Source organism: Triticum aestivum, chromosome 1A (genome assembly GCF_018294505.1).
Source record: "Triticum aestivum cultivar Chinese Spring chromosome 1A, IWGSC CS RefSeq v2.1, whole genome shotgun sequence".
NCBI lineage: Eukaryota > Viridiplantae > Streptophyta > Magnoliopsida > Poales > Poaceae > Triticum > Triticum aestivum.
In genome coordinates this window covers 36330064-36352836 of record NC_057794.1, presented here as the reverse complement: position 1 = coordinate 36352836, position 22773 = coordinate 36330064, and the positions used below count along the sequence as shown (strand labels likewise).

Here is a 22773-nt window from a genome sequence, read left to right as displayed (position 1 = left end):
CGCTATGAGGACGTCGCGGAAGACACCGATCCTGACTACACAAACCCTAGTGGCATCGGGGATGACACCACTGATGATGGAGCCGCGGATGCCACCACTGATGATGGGGGCGCACGCACAGATGGCAGCCAACCGAAGAGGCAACGGAAGGACCGGCGCCCGAGCGTGCTTGGCACCGTTAGGGAGGAATTTACTGAAGTGAACTCCGACGGGCATCCGACGGCGCCCAAACACGTAGTCAAGGGGTACTCGGTTCAGCTCGGGTGCATTCTCCGGAGCACCGTCTCGATCAACACCAAGAACCCAAGGCATAAGGACCGAGGGAATTTGCGCAGCCTCCTCTTCACAAAGCTGCACGAACGATACAAGTTCCCCGCTGAGTTTGCAAACACACGCCTCTCAGGGAATAAAGTGAACGGTGCTGCCCTCACGAGGATGAGCATGGCCCGTCTACTTGGAAAAGCACGGTGAAGGCAATGATTAAAAAGGTGATAGTTATGAGAAGATCAAGGCAAAATATCCTTTGATGAGCGAAGATGACTACAAGGAGTTCAAGATCAAGTGCGAGAGCCCCGCAACCTTCGAATCAAGTCAGTGGGGGAAAGAAATGCGGTAGTTGAACTTAGGGGTCGACCAACTCGGTCCCGACGGTTATAGAGTGGCGGAGCCTATATGGGACAAGGAGGACGCGGAGCGTGCCGAGCAAGGCCTACCGCCCCGCTTCGAGAAATACCGTGAAAAGCAGACCAGGAACTTTCTCAGGGCCCAATACAAGGAGGACCCGGTAACAAAGGAGCTTACCACGGATCCGAAGACCAAGGCGCTTGAGCTTGTTCTGGGAAGGAATACACCCCCGCGTAATTAGCTCCATATGGTTGCATTCTAATTAATCCCCAATATTTCTAAATGGTTCGCATTCCTTCCGCAGGACAATGAAAGCAGTAGCACGGGGTCGTCTCAAAACTCCCCTTTCGACACCCCTTTGAATAGGGCGTTGAACGTAATGAAAAACAAGGATAAGCTCAGTAAGCCGACGTCAGCTGGTCGTGTGGGCGGGAAAGGCTTGTCCACAAAATGGTCGTCATACTATACCGCTAGTGGGCGAAAGGAGAAAAAGACCAGATCGGAAAGCCAGTCGCGCGAGGTTGAAGCACTCAAGGCACAAGTGGCGCGGATTCCGGAGCTTGTCCAAGAGCAAGTGGAACAACAACTGGGGACGAAGCTCAACGCCATGGTGCCTACGTTGATTCATGGGCTGACGACGTGGATTGCGGGCGGCCAACAGGGGCCTCCCCCGGTTCCCAGCTTCACGGCCAGCAACTCGCACAACGCGCAGGCGGCGCCATTGGTGTCTCCGGCGGAGGCGGTATTCGTGTCTCCGGCACTAGCACGGGCATTGGAGCTTAATGCACCCAGGTGTACGCCGGCCGGCACCTCGCCAGCAAGCGGCCCCTCCGTCAGTTGCACGCCCGCCGTTGGCGGTGCCTCGACATTAGCCGAGCTCGACGGCATCATGGTAACTAAGCCTCTCGGCCAATGACTTCATCTCCTTGCCTTTGACTGGGCATCCATGACGCCCTACATGTTTTCTTAGGGCGCTGCCGACGCTCCTTGCACTCTCCTGCAGTTCGTGGGCGGCGAGTTGGTCGATGTCGCCAAGGGCAGAATCGTTCAACCGGGCAACCCCATGTTCCACGGTAATCCGATGCCACCCACAGTGTATAGGGTTTAAGTGGTTCGGGTGCTGCCAGGCTGCGACGAGTTGTTACCTCCGATTCGACCCACTGGGGCCAATGAAGAAGAAGAGATGACCCTCAGCGCCTGCGTAAGTTGTCCCCTGCTTTGGCCGAAGAGCCAGATTTGTTTGGGGCGGGGGACACCACCCCACAGACAAGACCGTCAGTCGTGCCGGCGCCAAGCCATGGCAAGAACGTCGCAACGCTACCGGACATGCCGGACATCCCTATGGCACAGGATCCGGACATGCATATGGCACAGGATCCGGACGACGACGACAACGACGACGGTACATTTACCAACGTCGATAAGTACTTTGCCGAACATGGGTACGGTGACGAGTTCTGCGGGCCTCCTTCTCAAGAACCCAACCAAGACGACCGCGATCTAGCTGGTACGGCGGAGAAACCCAGTTGCAACAGGCGTCGTCTGGCGTTCAGTTCTCAGGAGACGCCTCCAGCTGCCGCCTTCACCGAGCCTCAGATAGCTGAGGTGCCAAATATTATCAGCCCCAACACGCTCAAGAAGGCGGTCTGTGAGCAGAACTCGGTCCCATTACAGCAGATCAAGAAGAAGGGACGGAAACGAAAGGCTAAAAAGGGCGCCGGTACGAGCCAGCCGGCACCGAGTACGATCCGTGCTCAGGACGGGCCACCTTCACCTAAGGATATCTCGAGGAGGGTGCATGTGGTGGGTAGGGCGATGCTACCGACAAATATGCTCAATGCTACAACTGGTGTTATGCGGAGTCTGCATGACAGTGTTCTTTCTTTGGAGAAGCAGCGTCTCAGAGAGAATGATGTGGCATGCCCAGTTTTCGTGGCCAAGGTGCCAGAGGGCAAGGGCTTTGTCGATGGCGCCATCGGGGGTACGATCATCCTGCGGTTTGATGACATCTTTACTATGTTTAACCTTCATCCGCTGCACTACACCTTCGTTCGGCTGTTTTCGCTGAGTATGGAGATGCGGATCATTAGAGACAGGCCCCCGGACATCATGATAGTCGACCCCTTCTACATGTGTGCCAACCTCTTGGGCAGCGCTGGGGACCGCCAAGCCGCGAGTTCACACCTCAAAGGCGTCATTCTGGCAAACCCAGATAAGGATAACTTCCTCGTGTCTTACTTTCCCGAGTAAGTCATCCCTTAACCGCCCCGAAACAAATGATTTCTTACATTTCGATCGTTCTTTCTTTTTTCTAACATTCTGTGTTCTGTGCAGTGACACACATTGCACACTCATCCTCTTAAGCCCGAAATATTCCATGGCCACGTATTTCGACCCGAACTGTGATTCCAAGATGGACTACACAAATATCAAGAAAGTTCTTGATGATGTTCTCCCCGGCTACGCCAAATCTGGAGGCACCTTCACCAGGCCAGTTCGTAGGTACGGCAGGCACGTGTTTGCCCACAATACTAAGTTCTGCTGCGTCAAGCAGCCGCCTGGCGGTCAGAAGGATGCCTACTACGCCCTCCATCACATGCGGGCGATCGTACGGGACCATCATCACCTTCTGCTACCAGATAATCTCAAAGATTGGGCCGCGAGCTTGTCGGCAATCCAGGACGCGGACATCAGACAAGAATTCTTTCGCATCCAGTCGGAGTTAGCGGACATCATCCATCAAGATGTCCTTCATACCTCGGGGCAGTTCTACCTCAGATATCAACCGTCCAACAGTGAGATAGACACAACGCTACAAATGCAGGCTGACAACGCCCGCGATTTCATGACCATCACGACAGACGGCGGCTTCATCCACGCTCCGGTCCCATGAGTCGAGTCGAAAGTAGTGATGCTATGTGTAGTTCTGAAACATTGATTGGCTCATGTTGTAATTAAACTTTAATGAATTGTATGTCTCTTTGGTTTGGACAGTCGTTCAACTTAGATGTAATCGATGCTATTTATTAGTAGGACCATGAATCGTGCTATTAATGTCTTGCTTTTCTCTTCCGATCCTTTTGTTGCATACTTATATATTGCTTATGTATTGTCTGTTGTTTGGCTTGTGCATAGAGATGCCGTCGTATGTCGTGTACAAGGGTAAGGTTCCCGGAGTCTACGACGACTGGGAGGAGTGTCGGAGACAGGTTCACCGTTTCAGCGGTAACAGTTACAAAGGATACACCACTAGGACGGAGGCGGAATCTAGATACGCCCGCTATCTAGCGGGAGAGAGGAGGGAGCGTTGGAGGAACCGGATGAAGACCAGTTTCATCGCGATGATGCTCATCGTGATGACCGCAGCTCTCTTCTATGTGATGGTAGTTTAGATGATCGATATCGACTTGTAATGTAAAGACAAACTCGCTACTCGCGGTCTCGAGACTTGTAATGTTTTATCTTTGTTCGGTCTTTTGAACTCGGAGACTAATATGATGAATTGTATTCGAAGACTAATCTTCTATTGTATTCGATGAATCTGTTGTTGCTGTGTGCTGCTGTCTATATTATGTCCAATAATATATTTTGTAACCTGTGCAAAAATCAGAAAAGTAAAAAAAAACTAATATTCATACTAATGGCGCATCACCTCAAAGTGCGCCATTAGTATGCCAAAGGATACTAATGGCGCATCACTACACAGTGCGCCATTAGTATACCAAAGGATACTAATGGCGCATCACCCCATAATGCGCCATTAGTATGCCAAAGCACGTGGGTAAATATGATCCCCTGGGAGGCATACTAATGGCGCATGGCGTGGTGCGCCATTAGTATACCAGATACTAATGGCGCACCAGTGGTGTGCCATTAGTAAAAATACTAGTGGCGTGGTACTAGTGGCGCACCAGTAGTGCGCCATTAGTAAACAAAACTGATGCGCCACTAGTAGGCATTTTCCTAGTAGTGTTAGTTTCACCACCTGACATTGTAACCATTCCTCTGAACATTTCGGTTGAATAAAGCGTGAAGAGGTTTCTCAAAACAAAACAAAAATGCAAAACTTCCCATTACCCCCGTGAACGAATTGTTTGGGACCCTGATAAGTGACACACATGTGGCACGAACACATGACAACTTCAAACGTTTTTTATGACAAGTTTAGTAACCTGAGGACGGTAACTTTTAGTTGTCATAACAACTTCCTTTTTAGACGACAAGTTTCGATTGGGGGGGGGGGTATTTTTTTCTTTTCGGATGGCAACTTTAGTTGTAAATAACGTTAGGGCCATAGTACTTCGTGCCAACGTGTGCGATGATAGGCAGTGGTGTGCCGGCCCAAATTTGGGCCGGTCACACGGGAGCCGTCAGATCGCTCCACCTCACTTCGTCCGCCTTCCACATAGGAGAAACGAAAGGCCGCAACGAGTGCCGCCGCACCCCCTGTCAAAATGTGAGCGATGGAGAGCTTGAAGCACTCCTAGGATTCACCGCCGCCGCTCGCTGTCGCTGCTCGCCGGTTGCAACACCGGGCCGCTCGCCGTCGCCGCTCACCGGTTGCAACATTGGCGCCACTGGTCCGCCCCTCCCTATGCAGCAGTGGCGAGGGTGCCGGTTCCAGCATCCGCCACAGCACGATTGATGCATAGAAAACGTCGTGTGCATCAACGGCTCGCCACTGCAGCTTTTTTCTCGCCGGTCACTAGTTAAAGCTTTTCACATGTATGGTTGAAACTTCTGTGTCAACGATTGCAGCTTTTTTTCGTTTCGCTGTCACCGGTTGAAGCCTTTTATATCACCGGTCGAAGCTTTTTTTAGCCGGTTGAAGTTTTTTCTTCATCATTGGTTGCAGCTTCCGAGGTTGCTTGGTGGCGGGCCCTCGATCCCCGTCGTCTCTGGTTGAAGCTTTCGACAATGCTGGTGGTAACATTATCGATCGTCGATTGCAGCTTTTAGTGTTGCGCAGCGGCTGACCCAACTTTCTCGTCGCTGGTCGTGGCTTTTCTCGCCGCCGGTTGCAACATCGTCGTCTCTGGTCGTAGCTTTTCTCGTCGCCGGTCGTAGCTTTTCTCGTTGCCGGTTGCAACATCATCATCTCTGGTAGTAGCTTTTCTCGTTGCCGGTTGCAACATCTTCGTTTCTGATCGTAGCTTTTCTCGTCGCCGGTTGCAACATCGTTGTCTTTGGTCATAGCTTTTGTCGTCTCCAACACCGGTGGCATGGGATGCAGCGGACCGGAGGTTTGTTAAGAAGGTGGCGTGGGAGGCGGCAGCCGCTCGCCAGAGGAGAAACATGTGAGGAACGGGAAGGGGATCGCCCCCATGTTGACGGGAAGGGGTGGCCGGCGACTCCATGACAGCCGGCGGACAAGATCCGACAGGGGAGGCACGCCAGCTTGGAGGAACAGCACAGATCTGGCTGGAGGCGCTCGACAAGGGGGTGGACGAAGGCTACAGTCGCCATGAATGAGGTTGCGATGTTTTTTTCTGAAATAAAGAAGAAGAGAGAAATGAATACGTGTATGTGTGAAGACGACCGGCTGAAGCATTCGGCATGGGCCAAACGCAAGCGTTTTCCTTATTACTACCTCCATATCGAAATATTTGTAGTTGGGGAGAATTAGTACAAGTTTCCCCAACTACAAGTATTTCGATACGGAGGAAGTACTTAGGATTGTTTGATGGGTCCCTCCCATGGACATCAGACATTGGGGTGCTTGCAAAATTAGTGTCTCAAGGACACTGACTTATTACGACGCGTCCCTAAACTAGGCGCCCTTGAACCGACTTACGACATGAGACGCGATTCGAAAAGAGAAGGACGTGGAATCCGAGTCTTGAACGATGATGATTCGACTCTATAGATTTCGCCAAAGCCTTGATCCAGCACATCTCGATCGCCTCAAGCTGCCAAATCATGGACAGCATGGCCGCCGCCGCCGCCGCCGCCAACTCGCGCTGCAGCCGCGTCGTCTACGTCGGCAACATCTCCTTCAAAGCCGAGGAGACGCCTGCAAGCTCATCGGCCCTGTCCTCTCCTTCAACCTTGCCGCCGCCACGGGGAAGCACAAGGGCTACGCCTAGTACGCCAACAACCTGCACGGCCACTGGCTGCTCGACCGCAAAACAGTTTGTACTACGATGTACAGTATATATATGTGATAATGCAAAATTTTCTTTAGTGTGCGTTTTTTCACAAATTATTTCTTGTGTTTTTCATGAGGTTACTAATTTACTACATATGACAACGTTACTACTAGTATATATTTGTTTCACGAATCCTTGGGTTTCTGTAACCATCGCTGCGTCAAAGTTACATTCTTGTGAAAAACGAGATGAACTTGGTTATTACACGAAAATGAACTCAAATTTCCTAGAGCTGAGCTTCAAATCAGAGGGAGATTCAAGTTGAGTTCATGAAATCAAAAGTGGACCTTCTCCAATTTTTATAAACTTCACACTAACATTACACACCACAACAAATGACTGCAAAAAATCACATTGGTCATAACAATAAAACAACCACCTACAGAATTGTAAGCATCACTTCTGAAACCACGCAAACAGACCAACATTCCCATCAGACAGAAACGCCATCAAAATCCAGCTAAAAACTCCCCAAAGAAACAAAGGTAAGACATCTAAATCTTTCCTGGGGAGAAGCAATCAATCAAGACAATGCCCATGAATCAAAACTAGCCTATGGTTCCCTAGCTCCGACTGCTAATAATGCACAATTATTACAAAATAAGCTTCCTAGGTTGCAAGGCCGAGCACCGTTCCATCCATTATATGTACCTTTGAGGTGTTTCCAGATTTTCCCCATAAATCAGGTGCTCGGGGGAGCTGAACTGGGTATCTTGAAATGCTTCTTCACATAGTGTGATGCCTCTGAATCATTTCTGTGGCACAGGACCCTCAGCAGGGTTTTGGAGTCGCTTCCGAATTTGCTTTTGCCCCCTTGAGTAACTTCGCGCAGATCATCAATAAGCACACGGGTCTAGGATAAGAAATGACATCTAGTCATTTACAAATATGATTTACAGCAAAAGGATACTCAATTTCTTATACTACAGCATCCCCAGTCCCAAGTCTTAACAACTCGATGGCACACTGCTGAGCAGTCTTTGATTCAATTATGGAATATTTTCTAGAATTGAATTGTAGCTAGTTTGAACAAAAAAAAAATTACTAAGTTCACTCTAGTAGGCATTTAAAGCATTGTGCGTATAACTGGAGATATGGCAAGCTCATTATAGATGGTGCTTCTCGAAAAACAACGGTGCACTTGTTCTATCAGCATTGACCAATTCCCCCAAAAGGTTCATGAGAAATTTAATCCAAAATTACCTCTTGCTTGATCAGATTTATTACAGGACGAACACGCGAGACCAAATTCTCAACAGTTCCACGAGGCAGCCCATCTCCACCAGATATGAAGAATTCCTACGGCAAAAAAAGGGGTAACTTTTTTAGGTAAGCAAACAAGTAGTCAGCACGGGTTAAGACAACATTTTATCGGTCGGACAATAAAAACAAGGCAAGATTAAATATATGTTCCAGACACATGATAAGCATGTTCGTTATAGAATGATACAGCCACACACAAGATGTCCCTTGTATATACCTTAAGGCAACAATATATTTATTGGTCGGATAATAAAGACAAGGCAAGATGTTCCAGATACAAAAGCAGCCAAGATGTCTTCAGACAACAATATACCTTCAGAATTTCAAGATCTTCCTCCAAAAGAGGGGCATCATTCGGAGAGAAGACGCGTGTAGGACCTCCATCTAGTATTACCCGAACTAAGCCATCCTACCAAAAGAGATTACGACAAAATTATAATCAAAACTTTTTACAGCATCTCACTGATCTCAACAGCCAAAATTATCACCAGGGATGCTTGCAGAAGCCCTGTAACCACACGATCTCGCAGTTGCTCCACAATGACGTCACAGAGTTGAGCAAGCACCTAAAGAGTGAGCATTGACATCAAATAAATGCCAATTAGTTCGGCAGAAGCTTAGTAGCTTACCAACTAGACTACAAGTGGAAACCTTTAGAAAGAAATGCTAATAAATATGCTTGTCCAAAGTATGAGGTATCAGCATATGCTTTAGCATTTGGCGAAAACCGAAATTCCGACATAAAAACCGTCCATTTCCTCGCATGCGAACTTATGAACGTACCAAATCAAGCACTTCGACAATAGTGTCCAATCGAGCTTGTAAAACATTGTTTTTGTACATATTGTCGATGAATGGCTGTTGGAGGTCCCAAAATATGACCTTTAACCCTACGAAAGAAAAGATGCAAACTTCAACATTGACAAGCTATCAGCTTCCAAGTAAGTGTGCATACATATTTTTCTTACCTGTAAATTCACATACCCGATCAATAGCAGCATTGATTTCTTTTCTACTGCCATCAAATTGATTCTTCTGATTGGAGACTACACCCTTTGACTTGCCGTTCATTGATCGTCCTAACACAGTCCAAATATTTTGAATATATAAATGAACTAGTTTGATCTATGTGGACAAGACCAAACAGATTAAGTGGCAATCTATGTGGATAAACTGATTACTTTTTTTAAAATGCACACTTACTGATGTTAATTTTGTCACTTTGCCTTTTAGCCCACCGCTCACTTATGCTGTCCTCCAACTTGCCTAGCTGGCTTATAGCATACTGTTTGGATATTAATAAAAAAACATCCAGTTCAGAAACTCTCAAAGTAATCAAAATGAACAAGCGAATAGCAAGAACGTCAATTATCAAAAGAATGGCATGAGTCTTGTTGATGTAAATCATGGTTAATTATGAAAGAATGACATGGATCCTGTTGATGTAAATCATGGCAACAGCCAGTACCAGCTATTGACTCGATACTAGAATATTGTGTCAAGTCCAGAGCCATCAGCACAATTAATAGAAAATTTCTGCAATGATTCCATGTAAAATTACTGATAACCAATATTACTAATAATGAAACAACTTAATATTAACTACATTCAAAAGGGAACAGCATCAAACCAGAAACCGTGAAAGATACAGCCAGTTAAAAAAGATATATTTAATGTGACTGTAAGCTGTAGCAGGTTAGCAGCATAATTATCAACTCCATATCTGAAGTCTAAAAAATTTAAGGAAATACTGCTCCAGCGTGAGTGTCAACCATTCCAAAATAAATCTTGTATGAAAATTGCTATGTGTTTTTTCCTTCTCATTTACATCTTTGTGTACCAAAAATTGCCCAGGAACTTGGTAAGTCGTTCTAAATAAAAGTAACATAGCAGCATCAGTTGTAAGTAACAAACTCACATATAGACTGTTAAGCCGCACACATAGCTTTGACATTGTAAGTTGAACTATTTCACTCGATTTTCTCTCATCAACAGGTCTGACTTCTTGGATTTCCTTTTTTACGAAAGCTTTGATTCCAAGCTCCTTTTTATATCGAGTAAGGACAGGAACAGGTGGAACTAAATCTTCTTTGTCAACTGCAAGCACACAAAAACCATTATCAATTAAGAGCTAGAGAAAATAAAGAGGGTTAAACCAAAGCATGCGGGTTAAAACAAATGAGATAGATATTTCTTTTCTCCATACTAGATACTATCTCAACTATACTATTTAGCAGGGACCATCTATCTAAAGCACAATTTTATAGGTTTGTGCTCTACAACAAGATAATATGTGACTTTAGGAGAAAGAAAAAATATATAGACGTCCAGCAAGATAAACAGAAACATACTTAAGGAGAAAGAAAATGGTGATGATACAAACCTATGGGTTGAGTAACAAGTTGTGTATAAATTTGAAATGCCTTGTCAATGCCACGACAGAAGCTATTTAATTCCCCAATTCGCATAGGAACCTTGAATGCAAAAAACTGATCTGCAGTCTGCAATAGTTCACAAGTGATCATTACTTTCACAAATACAGGTCATTTATCAAGCAAAAATATATATTTTAAACAATTAAGACATGTACATAACTTTGAAATATTGTGGCATAGAAGAGAAATAACATTAGATATTAACCTGTAAGGAGAAATTAATGAACAAAAAATTAAAGAAGTAATGGAGGACAGAAGCAACACCTCTTCTATGATTCTATAGACTTCAACAATAGAACCCCCATGGCGTTGTTGAGGGGATATAGGATCCCAAGTCTGCCAAACATAAAATTTAGCATAGAGAAAATGGTGCGGAAAATTTACAAGAACACTCGATGAGTACCAAAGTAATGTTAGGAAGCAAAGACAGGTGGCAGGGGAAAAGGATATATTGTAACAAGTGGCAGTAAAACAAAATGCTCTAGCATACCAAATAAGATGCTTACACAAACTAAAAAACAGTCATATACGAAAGGAAATGTGCTAACCTCTTGTTCAGCAGCCCTTTTAACCCAAGTTTCAACTCTCTCCAGTTGCCCATTCACCCAGCGTAAAACAACCGTGCCCGATTTACTTTCAATCTGAGATAAACAAAAAGGCAGCAAATCAGGATAAACATAACAAGAAGCCCCATGGGGGGGCATGAACATAGCATGTCAATTGTCAAAGTGACACCCAAGCAATTTGCGTTTTTGTGATTGTTTGTAGTTGAGGAAGAAAAGATCTAACCTCATAAGGAACTAGCTTTTGTCTACATAGACTGTCCAAACCATCGTCACCCACAACAGAAGCCATCACTGACATTATGTACTGCTCCAAAGAATCAGCTGCCGGAAATACAGAAACTACGTCCTCCGTAAGATGCTCAGAATGCTCAAGAAAAGGTCCCTGCCACAACAACTTAACGTAAGCATGCAGCCTCACAAGGTTGTGATGGATTTAATAGTTATTTATTATAACTTACCAATTTGTTTCCATACAGTTTATGGAGAAGGGAAGCGGAAAGAACTGCTGCCTGTGGATGCCATCTTGACAAAACTGGGGAAAAAATGTTTGTCTCTATCTTCAAAAGCTTCTTCGTCTCCTCAGCTAGAGATGCTAAAACATGCTCATGTGATGTGTCTGCTTTAATCTCTACGAAATGTGCAATCTGAAACAAAACAAAAAATAATCCATAGTGTTGACATATAGATGGAACTAGAAAAGTACATGACCTATACAACTACAGATTGCACTATATGGGTTTCCACTCCAGTACACTAAAAAACTAATGACCTGACCAGAAAAAAAGTTACAATTAACAGTAAAAATATGAAGATATAGAGTCTAGCATTTATATCCTTTGATATGCAGATGAAACCACGTGCTTAAACTCTTATACGCACGTAGAACATGAATATTGCATAGAAGGCCTCATGTCATACTGACTTTTGACTTTTGAGGAATACAGTGACCAGGAAAAGACCAGAACAAACCCTCTAGACCAAAAGGCCAAAAAGCATACACAAAATTTGGGGCAAAGAACCAAAATACAGTCCTACTAAATATAACAGAGGTCATGCCACATTCAAATATACAAAGTGATCAAACACCTCTAACTGCAAAGAATTTCGCCAACGGTGGCAATAACATAGATTTCTAGAAGTGAAGGTGATCAAATACAACACGACAAATCCAAGATACATGTATACTATAATGGACCAACATTCAAGGTCTGCATAAGCAGGCATGGGTGAATAAGTGATCTTATTATATCCATCTCATGGTAAAATGAGAAAAATACATCAGGAAAGAATGAAAATCAGCAATATTAGAGCTACACTACAAAAGAATAATTACAGCTGCAAATAAGGTCACCTTCATGAAAGCACTTTTGACAGAAGAAGTGATGTAACGGTCAATCTGGTCTCGATCAGGTGACTCCATTGCCTGATGCAGAAAAGCAAAACCGGTGCCAAATCAGATTTGTATGTATGTGCAAACGCTAAAGCTCTGGTTTTCCACATTCTGCAGCGCCTATTGAGAACAAAAGGTTGCTACTGTATACTACCACAAGTTAGAAGACGAGAAGTGTGGTGGTTAGAGACCATTTTGTGAGGAACACTACTAGATTTGTTTGTACTCAAGTGACTTCTGCTCAAGAAATGCCTGGAAGCGGTGGTGCTCATATGCACTGGCGGAGCATCGGCGGGACCAAGGAGGGTCCCCCCCCCCAAAAAAAATAAATCTCCCGGCCTCTCTAATCTGTCTACCTGTTTTGGCCCCTCCTTGGATTTCACTCACGGTCCGCCACTGCTCATACGTACACTAGCCACAGGCAGACGGTCCGACTTTTAGATTACAAAAGGTATGTTGGATGAGAAATGAAGGATTGAATGTAAAGCTTCAGCACCTTGTCATTTTCTTCACCAAGGATTCGCCTAGTAAGCATTGCTACTGTTACGATATCAACCATCATACTGGGACCCTGCAGATGTAAAGACAAATTTAATGTGGGGAAAAGGTAAGATCGTCAGTACAAACAAAAATAAGAGATGAACAGGTCCACTAGAATCTACACTAGCTTAGAGATAGCAGATCCCAAATGGTAGTCTGAACAGAACAGAAATAGCAACATGCACGGTGGGAGTGAGGGTGTTCGGTCCTGTTATGAATAGTGAGTTCAAGGGCAGCAAACTCCTCTACCATTGCATGCTGCCATTCCTGATGAAGAACATCACAGAAACAAAGTCAGCGCGGCAAGAGCCCACGCCTGCAAAAACCAAGGAGGTCAATAGGCGTACCGGGACGAGCGTGAAGGGCATACTGAAGAGAAGATGGTGCATCAGGAAAAGATGATGCCTCACCAGGAGAAGGTTAGTTGGACTTAGCAAGCAATGGCTTGTAGGCAGCAAACTGGGTATTGCACGACTCCATAACCTCATTATGATGACCAAGTGCATGCTTGTGAGCATCCTTAAAAGCCTTCTTTTTCTGAGCATCATTCTCTTCAGCAGTACCATGCGAGTACATGCGTGACAGGGAAAGGAAGGCAGGCACTGCACCTTACCAGTAAGAAAATCTCAGTCACTGATTGGATATGAAGGTGCGCGTGAATGGCCATGCCATGGTAATTGATGCTATCAAAGATCACCAGGCGGAGGGGAACAGAGACATTGCCCAATGAAGAACTAGAAGATGGCATTTTTTTAAAGAGCATCTACATACAGACAGAGCACTCTGAAAATAGAGCAGAATGCCTGCTCAGCAACCTGAGGAAGAAGGTTGCGGCGGCAGAGCTCGGGAGAGGAGCATGGAAGCTCAGCAGAAACAGAGGGCAGATATGGCGTGGTGAAAAGCAGCGTCCATCAGAAAAGAAACCGACATTGTACAGATGGCATGATGGCTGCGCACACTCGTGGCATGCAGAAGAACACAGAGCAGAGAGAATCAACCAGATCGATCTTGAAGGAGACAAGTGAAACGAAAAAATTGAACCTTAGAAGCCAGCTCTTCATACCATGATATGAATAATGACTAAATCTATTCCATGGACTCTAGGTCTAATACATACATGTACATGAGAGGAGATAGTAGGAATTCTAGGACAAAAGGAATATTATAAAGAGTAACAACAATACAATTCTCTCAAACAGTTCCCACCCACCAGGGTTCAACCTCTAGGATCGACATGGTGTGCCAGATATTTAATCAAAGTAAATACATATGTGTGTTCGGTGCAAAAGTGTGCACTCATGTAACATGAGGCTCCTATACCTCTACAATAGTTGTAGGGCTTGTAGTGGATGCCCACACGCGAGTACTGTGGCGGATCAAAGAAGATTCATCTGAGACACAGAACACAGCATCATACCGCCGTCAAGCCCTGGGTTGAAGGACTGTAAAACCACCCGCGCATGTGTGTAACGCAAATGAAAAAAATGGTGGACTAGAAGAAAATTATGCGCTCAAATCTATGTGCAGGTTAGATCAAATATGAAACACACGTGAGCCTAACAAGAACAAGAGATGAACATGACAAGCTTGACAAGAGAAACTATGCCTGCGAACTATTCCATGGGATACTTGAATATACAATTTGCAATTTTTATCATAGCAAGGCACATGCAGTCATTCAGTAACAAAAAATGATAAGTAACCAGCAATAATGATGGTTTGCCTTATGCGCATATGTGTTGCAACATTCGGTGGTGAATAACAAATCAGACATAGCCTGCACGAAGTGGTACATGATTGTATTACTCATCTTCACTGACATGGTAAATATTTACTGTATAAAGCAAACAAACCCAGATCTATTCCTTGTTGAAATGAAAGGATAAGTTTCAAAGAGGTTCACTTGCCATGCATGTTAGGTGCACATCAGCAAACCAGGATTGAGAAAAACAAACCTCTGAGAAGTGCAGATGATAATCATTCAATTTCTTGTCCACCCATTTCTGAACTGGAGACAGGAAAGACTGGAAAAACGTAAAGTCCTGGCAGCTATCATCGGCATCAACAGAACTACGTAGACTTTTCAAGTGTAAGCGTTCTTGTGGACCACGCTGTTCCTTCAAGGGTATCTTCCTCAAATGCTCAATCACAACTTTCAGGAGTCCTTGCTCACCTGTAAAAACAAACTGTGTTGCAGAACACATTAATTATCATACTATGGTGATGGTAACTTGGTTCATGAGCTAATAAATTAGTAGCATGCTACTGAACAGGACTACATATTTAGTCCAGTGTGGTTTATGCAAGAGCATCTTTTGATCTCAAGAAAAACTAAAGACCCAGTGGTTACTGGTTTTAGATATGATTCACCACTTTAACAATAATCCTACATTATGACAGGCTTAACTTGAACTGTGTTATTATGAAAAGGCATCATTTCCACAAATGGTACAGGCAAAAGGGGAGTTTGCACTAAGGTTTTTTTTTCAGATAACTGTCTCTAAGGAAAAAGGCATCATTTCCATAAAATGGTGAAGACAAAAGTGGAGTTTGCACTAAGGTTTTTTTTTTCCAAAAAACTCTCTGACAGACTGACATTATGAAGAGAAAAGGCTAGAAGCGCTGTCACTAAAAACTGGATAAGGATGAGAAGATCCTCCCTTGCTTTGGCTCACTCAGAATTCTTAAAAATAAAACAAGATGCCAGAATCCAGAAACACATCTGATTGCTGCCGTAGAGATATCTAAGGCTAGCCGCAGCATAAGCACGAAATACTCCAAGAAGGATACATGTCAAAAAAATACCAAGGATAGCCTCTTCTCGGTTAGTGCTTTACCTGTCGGAATAATACCCATGCATAGCACGTATCATGAATTGTCTCTGTGATTCCTAGTATACGCCAAGTGGACTTTAGGAGCTCAAGGATTTCTTCCACCTCCTGGTTGATAAAAGTAAAAGTATGAGACAAATATTGCAACCAATGGGGTGGACAGCGGAAAATGGCAAACAGGGATTTGAAGTACTGGCCTCTGTGAGTTTTCCCTCATCTAAGGTGTCAAAAACACTGCCAAGCATTTTTTCATACAAGGCGGCATTCAGATGGTAACCATCAGCCCAATGACAAACCTCACCGGTAAGATCGCCACGAGCAGGCCTTTCAGAGAAAGATGTAGCAACTTCTCTCAGTGAACGTAGGCATTCTGTACGTTGAACCTCCGCAGCAGATGGGGATAGCGACTAGCAAACAATACAACATCGTAACCTCCATTTAGTTTATAGTTCATATAGTGCTTATTTGAATAAATAAATCAACCATAATAACTAACTGGGGTAAAGCATAAAACCTCAGATTCTTCAATCTTTCTGAAAAGATTTCTTAGCTCATTGACTTTTCGACCTAACTCTCCAAATCCAACAACAGGATGGTTTATTAGGCCCTCCTCCAGCATGTTCAGCTAAGCAAAGACACAAACAGACCTTATATTGTTAAGTCATGCAGGTATGGTTCAAAATCCTTAAAGCACAAATGGATGGCTAACCTGTCTTTTCTGCCAACGAAGATATGCCTTCATGTCAGAAAATTCAGCTCTAGATATACAGCACAGTAGTTCCAGTGGTATCAAGAGATTGTCCATCCGTTTTCCGACTTTACCCACCATAGCATTAAGTAGTCCCTGTCTAGTCCTAATATCCATGGACTCCGTTATCTATTCAAAAGCAGAGGGGTGAAGGAGGTAAGCAGATGTAAGATTAGCATTCTGAGTATCTTTAGTAAATTTGGTTGTTCACAAAAATATAAAAAGGAACAGTAACCTTAAACTCAACGAGTTGTACTATATATGCAGTTTCAAACAGCACAAGAGATTTGCAAGCTACTAATGTTGAAATGTACAAATATAATTTGGTTGTTCACAAAAATATTAGATTTGGTTGTTCACAAAAATATTAGATTTGGTTGTTCACAAAAATATAAAAAAGGAACAGTAACCTTAAACTCAACGAGCTGTACTATATGCAGTTTCAAACAGCACAAGAGATTTGCAAGCTACTAATGTTGAAATGTACAAATACAACTTCAAGTGAGGGAAATAAATATATAGTACAGAACAACAGAAAACACAAAGGCGCAATTTTGTCTTTCAATTTATTAACCAGGAACAGAGGTAAGACAAGTCACCTCAAGTTGGGCTCTCAAGATTTCAAGCAGGCCAACTAAACCTGGTTGCCGGTGAGTTTGCGATTCAGCACTTTCACTCTTACTACGGCCAAGTTTCCTCATTAATCTGTGTCTCTTCTCTTTCTTCTTTTCTTTCTTTGGAACTATAAGGCCCCTATAAGCAGTAGAAATAGGTTAAGTACTATGATAATCTTGGAAACTGCTATCTTCTAATTAAAACACTATGCTCGACACAGTGAACTGCACAGGCCTACCCTGAAGCGCCAGCAGCAGCAACAAGGATTTCATATGCTGTTTCACGAAGATCATCATCTGTGATACCTGGAAGAGTAAGACAGATGTTGTTTTTCAATAATTTTCTTTAGCCGATAGTTCAGAATTCAGAGTCAAACAAAGAGATCAACGATGGCCTAGTTATATCACTAACTAAAGCAAACGCCTTTAACTTTTTTTATCCAAATAGTATAATACTACAAACTAACATGTTTAAGAAGTAACTGAAGCAAATAATGACAACCCAGTTATTGTTCCAATAAAGAAAGTGAACACCTTCACGTGATTCAATAAACTAAAGAAAGCAATAGTGCATCACTGGCAAGTTATGAGGAGACAACCAACAAAATGCATGTAAAGGCAAAAGGGACAGATAGAAGATCATCGAAATTGTCTGTAGTAGCAATAGCATGATAATTATTGTATCAGAACATAAGGCATGGCTAGTCTAGTTTAATCTATTATGAGGCATGCAATACTTATAGTTGACAATTAATAACTATTACCTGTTTCAAATAATGGTAAGCGCAAGGATATATCGTTGGCATCAGTTTGATGCCTCCTAGAAGCCCTTCGACTATCGAATTCACCTTCATCATCCTCAAAGTCTTCAATGTCATCTATGGTTAATTCCTCGGTGGGAGAGTCCAATGATAATGATTTTGGTAAGTTTGCAACTGATGATGGCACAGCAATTTGTGGTTGTTCAACAACTGGTGGTGGTACCACAACTGGTAATGGTGCAGTGGCAGGGACAGGGGGTGGTTCTCTTGTTGGTGCTGATCCAGAATATTCAGGTCTTGTAAGTAAATAGAACCCTTCGACATCTCCAGTGTTATCCTGAAAAAACAAAGTTCAGGCATATGAAAACTCAATGGGCAATGAATTTTAATGACTCTGATCATGGTCTGCAAAACAAATGAACCAAGCATGTAGCCCAATGTGAAAATTTCAACACTGAAATTGGGAAGATTATATAAAAATGCACATATGAGGAGCCGTTTGGTATCCATGGGCATTCAGCAGAATGATTAGTAAAGTAAGACAGGCGGCAGTATCATGAATGTTTGAAATTCCTAAATCATATTGTTTCTCCTTTGTCAAATGGTAATTTTTAGAAGAAAAAAAATACAATACATAAAGAAACCTTAAGTATAAACTCACGACATATGGGTAATCAAGGCTGTCATGATAAAGCCGGATGGCATCTCCAAGGTCAAGTGGATCCCCTACAACATCAAAGGATCATCAGTACAACTATAAGGAGACAAAGTGAGATACTTGAATGAGGCTACAACTACTTCACCTTTCTTAGCGCAATTGAGGACATAATCAACACTGACTTGATCAATATCCACGTCATCCAGAGAGATAGCACCAGGCGGCATTACAACTTTCTTGATCAAGTTACCAGAAAGGATGTAATTGAGCAACACATGGCGATCACGGCGATAACGTTGTAGCAGCTCAACAGGATTTTCTCTGGTCAAGTTGAAACATGGTGAACTTAGTTTACAACACAAGCTTAACGTCGCCTATGAATGGAAGGATGCATGTTCTGAAGCGATCATTACTCGTCCATATTGCGTGCAAGGGAGACAAAAATCTGAGGATGGACTATCAACTGCTTGCCACTGGCGCAATGAACCTGCAAACAAAACAAAACAAAAATCCATTGTAAACTAAGGATGTGTTTGGTTTGAGAGACATGCTAGGGTGGTTGTGGGTATCCCCAACCAGGTGGCTAGGGATAGCCCTTTTTTTTGTTTGGTCGGAAAGGTGGGGTTATCACATGTTTTGTTTGACTTAAAGGATGAAAAGTGGCTGAGGATAGCCATTGAAGTGTTTGGTTCGAGGGACAAATGAAGGATAAGGGTTGTGGTAACCGTTTTTATTTTAGGTGGTGAGATTACCCTCATAATTTGCACTTTTTCAATGGAAAGGAAAATACAGTATGTGCAGTCATAATTTCGAAAATCTTAACTTTTTCACAGCAAACCAAAACAAAACAATAGTAGAATTTTTGAACCTCGTCACATATAATAATTCAACATTCCATAGATAAGTCAAGTGCATAGAACTCATAGTTCAACATTCTATAGAGCACTACTAGAACTTAACAGTTATACAACCCATAGTTACTGTCTTGGTTGTCAAAAGAGCTAATTCATACAACCCATAGTTACTGTTTTGGTTGCATATCTGGTGTAATGGAGGCTCGCACATGTTTACCATCAATAGCTCCAACATAATCCTATTTGGTGAAAAACAAAAACCCAAAAATTAGGATCTAAACAAATTCATGCCTACAATGACAAAATGTAGTTGTCACATGGTCTCATACCTTAAAGTATGGATCCCACCGGTAGTTTCCTTCTATTTTGGTTTGGGTCTCCAATGAAGGCTTCCTAATAAGGTCATCTCTAAGCTCGCCAATAGCATGGAGTACCCTTTGGAAGTAACGGCTCACAACTTCACCGGATCTACCATTGCGAAGGGTGTCCCCGGGCGATGCGAGCAAGGGTTTGAGGCGGCGGCGCGGCTGGATCTCAAGGCCGACGGCAGCTGGGGGCCTCAGGAGGCGCGCACGCGGCTGGATCTCAAGCCTGGCGGCGGCGCAGCTGGTTCTCAAGACCGGCGACTGGGGGCTTGAGGAGGCGCGGGCGCCCGGTGACTGATGCGTGCGCACGGCTGCCTGCATGGGTCTGAACGGCTCGCCCGCGTGCGCACGGCTGCGTGTGCTAGATGTGTGCTAGTGTTCCGTGCGTGCAGGGGCTGGTGATGCGTGGTCTCTGCTCATGTGTAGTTCGCTGATTGATTTAATTTTCTGGCACAGGAAAGTTGAAGGCCACCGTCAGTACATCTAGCAGCAGCAGCACAACTACAATCTGGTTATTTCTCCCCTAAATCTTATTCTGTTCTTTAGTAAAATGTTTGGCAGTGGAAAAAGAATGTTGGTTTTGGTTCTAAGTAGTTGGCCATTTGTACACATACGGTGTGCTATTGAATTCTTGTTCACACGTAGATGGACAGCGAGACAAAAGATAACATATTTTAGCTGTAAATCATATACTGCATATTTTATCTCTAAACCCTGTACTGCATATTATAGCTGAATCCTATACTACATTGTAGATGGACAGAAAGGCAAAGATGTTAATTTATGCGGCTGCGGCACAATGGTTTATCAACATGATAACATTGGTTGTTCAATCCAGAAAAAGAAAAAGGAGAGAAGCAATTACGTATGCCCCAATTGATGAGAGAGATAGGATGAGAAGAGAGTATTTTGACAACAAAATATGGAAGAATGACACAACTTGCGTGAACATGCTTAGACTTCGGAGAGTACCTTTCTTTAGGTTTTGTTAACTCTTTAGGGATCGCAACTTGCTAAAGGACACAATACATTTGACTATTGAGCAACAAGTAGCAATGTTCTTGCACACCGTTGGGTACAACATTGGAAATAGGGTAATTGGCGCCAGTTTTGGTAGATCCGGTGAAGTTGTGAGCCGTTACTTCCAAAGGGTACTCCATGCTATTGGCGAGCTTAGAGATGACCTTATTAGGAAGCCTTCATTGGAGACCCAAACCAAAATAGAAGGAAACTACCGGTGGGATCCATACTTTAAGGTATGAGACCATGTGACAACTACATTTTGTCATTGTAGGCATGAATTTGTTTAGATCCTAATTTTTGGGTTTTTGTTTTCACCAAATAGGATTATATTGGAGCTATTGATGGTAAACATGTGCGAGCCTCCATTACACCAGATATGCAACCAAAACAGTAACTATGGGTTGTATGAATTAGCTCTTTTGACAACCAAGACAGTAACTATGGGTTGTATAACTGTTAAGTTCTAGTAGTGCTCTATAGAATGTTGAACTATGAGTTCTATGCACTTGACTTATCTATGGAATGTTGAATTATTATATGTGACGAGGTTCAAAAATTACCTTGAAATATGGATTGAAGCGGGTGCTTTCTTGTATTTTACGATGGCAATGGTTGGAGGGAGGCTGAATCATCTCATCTCTCAACTCCCCAACAGCATAAAGCACTGCCTTAAAATACCTACTAATGACTTCGATAGATCTTCTAAAGATAGGTTGTAGTGTCCTATACCTTTGGTTATGGCCAACTATTAGAAGAAACATGGCAACTTGTTCCTCAATAGAAGTATGAATGCTATCCAACAACAAATTTCTCTCTCTAAATATAGCACACAAACGGAAAAACGGAGCTTTTCTCATTCTGAGTTGATTTGAACAATTTATGTCACTAGAGTGATAAATGTATCTCAAATTTGACTCTCTAGATATGGCACGATCGGCCATGCTGCCCACGGTTATCCTCGGTGTTTGTTGCCTAGATCTTCTAAACATGACCATCATGTAAGCATACAATCCAGCCACTAGACCGGCTCCTCTCACAATTAGTTGCCTTCGTTTTCTTGCCAATTCATCCATCTATGACAATACAAACAAAGTATCATATGCATAAATTTTTGTCTTAACCATAGTAGGCTCTCTCTGTACAGAAGATAGACAGTAAATAAAATCAAAGTATCATATTCCAATTAAGCATATTTTGCTCTATCTTCTCTGTACAACAACAAGGGCTGTTCCCTGTTCAAGATCCCGATCCGAGGCAGGAAGGACAGGGGTAGGGGAAGGAAGAGAAGAGGAAGGCGGAGGAAGGGAAGGAGGGGGCGGATCTGCTACCTCTCCCGTGTCAGGGTCTACTCCGGCGGCGGCGGCGAGTTGAGGCCGGCCAGGAGCAGGGGCGGGCCGGCGGCGAGTGTAGGCCCGGCCAGGCGCAGCGGCGGATCGGCGGCGAGGTAGACACCTTCAGCAGGGCGGCGGAGAGGTTGAAGAAGGAAGGGGACTGGCGGCGGGGTAGCTAGCGGGCGGTCGCTGGCGGCTAGGTCAGGAGGGCTCGGGCGAGGGGAGGGGGGAGGGGGTCGCGCGAGGGAAGGGGGAGGGGTGGTCGTTCGAGGAAAGTGGGTCGGGGGGAGAATTTTTTCCCTGTGCGGTCTCAGCCTCGCTCGACCCGGCAGGCGTGTGTGGGGTGCTTGGACTCAGCTATGCTGAGGGCCTTTTTTGCATCCGTTCGACTATGCTCAAGGGAGCCCATGCACTCTACCAAACAAAGAAAAGTGGGTCGGATAGGGAATTTTTGGGCCTATATACTCTTCATGCATGCTGCCAAATACACTCTTAGAGCATCTCCAGCCGCGTCCCCAACAGGCCCTCCCTAAGCGTTTTTGCCGCGTCGGCGCCGAAAAAACGGTCCAGTCGTGCCCCCAGGACGCCGAAAAACGCCGGCTCGGGACTTCTTTTTGTCCG

The 22773-nt window shown here is 44.1% G+C and overlaps 2 protein-coding genes across 4 annotated transcripts; both read right to left on the bottom strand.

The window, feature by feature from the left end:
- Positions 1-7034: 7034 nt before the first annotated feature.
- Positions 7035-22410, bottom strand: LOC123188326 (protein unc-13 homolog). 3 transcript variants are annotated; one of them, XM_044600378.1, is made up of 28 exons: positions 22150-22403; positions 21382-21894; positions 18993-19066; positions 18725-18900; positions 18583-18647; positions 17925-18258; positions 17400-17466; positions 17146-17299; positions 16508-16675; positions 16313-16423; positions 15996-16205; positions 15805-15906; positions 14923-15153; positions 12924-12998; positions 12389-12460; positions 11496-11681; positions 11261-11419; positions 11020-11112; positions 10736-10807; positions 10420-10537; positions 9955-10133; positions 9240-9321; positions 9005-9115; positions 8820-8926; positions 8525-8602; positions 8350-8445; positions 7977-8072; positions 7035-7626 (listed from the first exon to the last, which is right to left on the bottom strand). In XM_044600378.1, exons 2-28 carry the CDS (start codon positions 21892-21894, stop codon positions 7456-7458), a joined length of 3900 nt encoding a protein of 1299 aa, XP_044456313.1. In that variant the 5' UTR covers positions 22150-22403; the 3' UTR covers positions 7035-7455. The 3 variants fall into 3 exon arrangements, with proteins under 3 accessions (XP_044456313.1, XP_044456323.1, XP_044456318.1); XM_044600388.1 differs by lacking the exon at positions 21382-21894 and having other exon boundaries at positions 22150-22410; XM_044600383.1 differs by lacking the exons at positions 7035-7626; positions 7977-8072; positions 8350-8445; positions 8525-8602 and having other exon boundaries at positions 8875-8926; positions 9021-9115; positions 22150-22404.
- Positions 18993-21346, bottom strand: LOC123188344 (uncharacterized). Its single transcript, XM_044600402.1, has 2 exons — positions 19763-21346; positions 18993-19672 (listed from the first exon to the last, which is right to left on the bottom strand). The coding sequence occupies exons 1-2, from the start codon at positions 20117-20119 to the stop codon at positions 19601-19603; spliced, it is 429 nt and encodes a 142-aa protein (XP_044456337.1). The 5' UTR covers positions 20120-21346; the 3' UTR covers positions 18993-19600.
- Positions 22411-22773: the final 363 nt, after the last annotated feature.

Bases quoted from the DNA above. Each gene is read 5' to 3' on its own strand.
- LOC123188344 (XM_044600402.1), bottom strand. From the start codon at position 20,119: ATGCAGGCAGCCGTGCGCACGCATCAGTCACCGGGCGCCCGCGCCTCC. The intron at 19,673-19,762 runs GTATGAGACCAT...TTCACCAAATAG, and splicing joins GGTGGGATCCATACTTTAAG to GATTATGTTGGAGCTATTGA.
- LOC123188326 (XM_044600378.1), bottom strand. From the start codon at position 21,894: ATGGATGAATTGGCAAGAAAACGAAGGCAACTAATTGTGAGAGGAGCC. The intron at 18,259-18,582 runs GTGAGTTTATAC...TTGTTTTTTCAG, and splicing joins GCCTTGATTACCCATATGTC to GATAACACTGGAGATGTCGA. The intron at 7,627-7,976 runs GTAATTTTGGAT...TTCTTATCCTAG, and splicing joins TAAATCTGATCAAGCAAGAG to ACCCGTGTGCTTATTGATGA.